A 2,576-nucleotide genomic window follows, 5' to 3' on the forward strand; every position below is an offset into this window, starting at 1 on the left:
CGCCGGGCTCAGCCTCCCCAGCGCCGGGGCTGGGCGACGACGGGAGGAGGCGGCTCCTAGCGGTCGCCGGGATCCCTTTAAAAGCTCGGGCTTCAGAGGCAGCTCGGGCAGCCGCTACATCTGCAGCCGCTGGCAGCGCCTCGTCCTCCTCTGCCTCCTGCAGCGGCTGCCCTCCTGCCGCCCGCGGGGCTCCCTCCGCGGCGCCGGTGTTTGTGGGGCACACGCTGCTGTTCCCAGCCCGGATCGACCCCTCCCTGTCCATGCGCCCGCCGACCATGTCCACTAACTTCCTGCTCGCGCCCATCCTGGAGTGCCCCTCGGACTTCTTCCAGCGCCGGGACATCAAACTGGCGGTGCTGGGGGCCGGCAGCGTGGGCAAAAGCGGTGAGTTCCGCTGGGCGAGCCACTGCCGTGGGCTGGGAGCCGCGGTCGAGGGCCGTAGCTGGGGCTGGGGAGCGAGAGACAGCCGGGCTCCATCGCACGTAGAGATCCCGGGGGGTTGAGGGAAGGAATATCCCTGAAAACAGAAGGATGTTGGCTGAGTCTCTCTGGGTTGTTTGTGGACGTGGCCCTTGGTCAGGAGAGAAGTGCCGAAGTCAGGGATGCCTCCTGCCTGAGCTGGAGAATTCCTTCACAGCCACAGAGTTTTCCCAGTAGCCAGGCAGGCCAAGCCCATTGTCCAATTCTTGTTCCTTTGACTGGCTTTGATCTAGCTGTACACCCCTCCAATCCAAATATGACAATTTTTTTAAAGCTCTTTATGCATTAATCTCCACTAATAAACCTGTAGATGTACATTCCTGGGAGTGCAAGAGGAGCTGGAGCATGATTGTAGTGTGTTTTGCCATGTGCCTAGTAATAAAAGCATCTGGTTCTTTTCAGCTATGATTGTTCGATTCCTAACGAAGAGGTTTATTGGAGACTATGAACCCAATACAGGTGAGGATTTTTTTTTAAAATGTCTGTTTGCAGAATCTACATGCTAGCTACCATGTTGCTTTAGAATTTATTCCCCCTGCCCCAAAGCAACAGTTTTCATTACCTTTATTTATTTCTCAGGAAACTTATATTCAAGACTTGTTCATGTAGAGGGAGATCAAGTTTCCATACAGATCCAAGACACACCAGGATGTATTCAGGTACAGAAATGCTTCTGAACTAGTAATGGAGGACTTGATCCAAACTCCACTGAAAATCAGAAATGCTGTCTTTCTTTCCTACTATTAGTATCATTCATGCATCACTGCCTACAGTTATTTTATGACTAATAGCTGTGATTAAAGGTACATTAGCAAACATTTCCATAAATAGAATGGATTTAAGCCTGTACAAAATAATCTGTAATGGCTGTTTGGAATACAATTTTATATCAAACTTATTTATGTTGAAAGTTTATTAAGACTTTTTTAATTAAATTTTATTTAAAATACTAAATTTAAGACCTACTAGAATGTGCATGATAATGTACTCAGGCTGCTAGTAGAACATGACTAAAACCAGACTTTTCCCTGCAGATTTATTGAATATGCTAGAGTAGCTTGCTTGAAAATGTTGTGTGCTATAGTGATTTATATTATCTAGGACTAAGCTAAATGTACAGCGACTAAATCATCTGATTTATCTTAAAATGATTCAAGATGAAACATTAGTTTTCACAATTGTGTTCTTTAAATCTGCATTAAGCTGTTAAGCTCTATCAGTTAGTAAAGACTCAAAAATTGAACCATTCCTTAAATAGCCAGACCTGCCTCCTAATAAATAGGAATAAAGTCCATTTACATTGTACAGTGTGGTCAGATGTTTTGTTACTTTATTAATCTGTTTGAAAGTAGTACAATTTAAGCTTCATCTTTCCATTATCTAACTTCCAATAATTCCTTTACAGGTGCAAGAAGGCTTTGTACAGGTGTTGGACTCTCTTTCCAGATGTGTGAAGTGGGCAGAGGGCTTTCTCTTGGTCTATTCTATCACAGACTACAGTAGCTATCAGTCTATTCGTCCTCTCTATCAGCACATACGCAAAGTCCATCCAGACTCTAAAATTCCCATCCTTATTGTGGGAAACAAAGGGGATCTCCTCCATGCGAGGCAGGTACAGACCAATGAGGGGATGCAGCTGGCTAATGAACTGGGCAGTGTGTTTTTAGAAATCTCCACTAGTGAAAACTACCACGGGGTCTGTGATGTTTTTCAGTATCTTTGCAGGGAAGTTAGCAAACTACACCACAGCAGCTGTGGAGACAAAAGGAGATCATCCATCATCCCTCGACCCAAGTCTCCTAACATGCAAGATCTAAAGAGACGTTTCAAACAGGCACTAACTTCCAAAGTCAAGTAAACCAACACTGAGTCATGTGCAACTAAATGGACTTTTTTTTTTTATAAACTGTAAATATTAAAAAAATATTTATTTTTGTACTCATGCCACTGATGTGCAGGTGGGTGGAAGTATGCGATATTTTGTTTAGTTTTGTAAGAACTACTGTGCTGTAACAAACTGGATTTTGCTAGTGGTTAGAGCAAGGGATTGAGCCAGGAGCTGTGGTTTCTAGTCCTGTTTTGGACAGTGACTTGCG

At 44.7% G+C, this 2,576-nt stretch overlaps 1 protein-coding gene across 1 annotated transcript; it reads left to right on the forward strand.

Moving 5' to 3' along the window:
• Window positions 1-260: 260 nt before the first annotated feature.
• RASL11A (RAS like family 11 member A) lies at window positions 261-2,338 on the forward strand. The gene is made up of 4 exons (XM_077806245.1): window positions 261-384; window positions 883-939; window positions 1,060-1,139; window positions 1,886-2,338. The coding sequence occupies exons 1-4, from the start codon at window positions 261-263 to the stop codon at window positions 2,336-2,338; spliced, it is 714 nt and encodes a 237-aa protein (XP_077662371.1).
• The last annotated feature ends 238 nt before the right edge of the window (window positions 2,339-2,576 follow it).

Source organism: Eretmochelys imbricata, chromosome 1 (assembly GCF_965152235.1).
Source record: "Eretmochelys imbricata isolate rEreImb1 chromosome 1, rEreImb1.hap1, whole genome shotgun sequence".
Lineage (NCBI taxonomy): Eukaryota > Metazoa > Chordata > Testudines > Cheloniidae > Eretmochelys > Eretmochelys imbricata.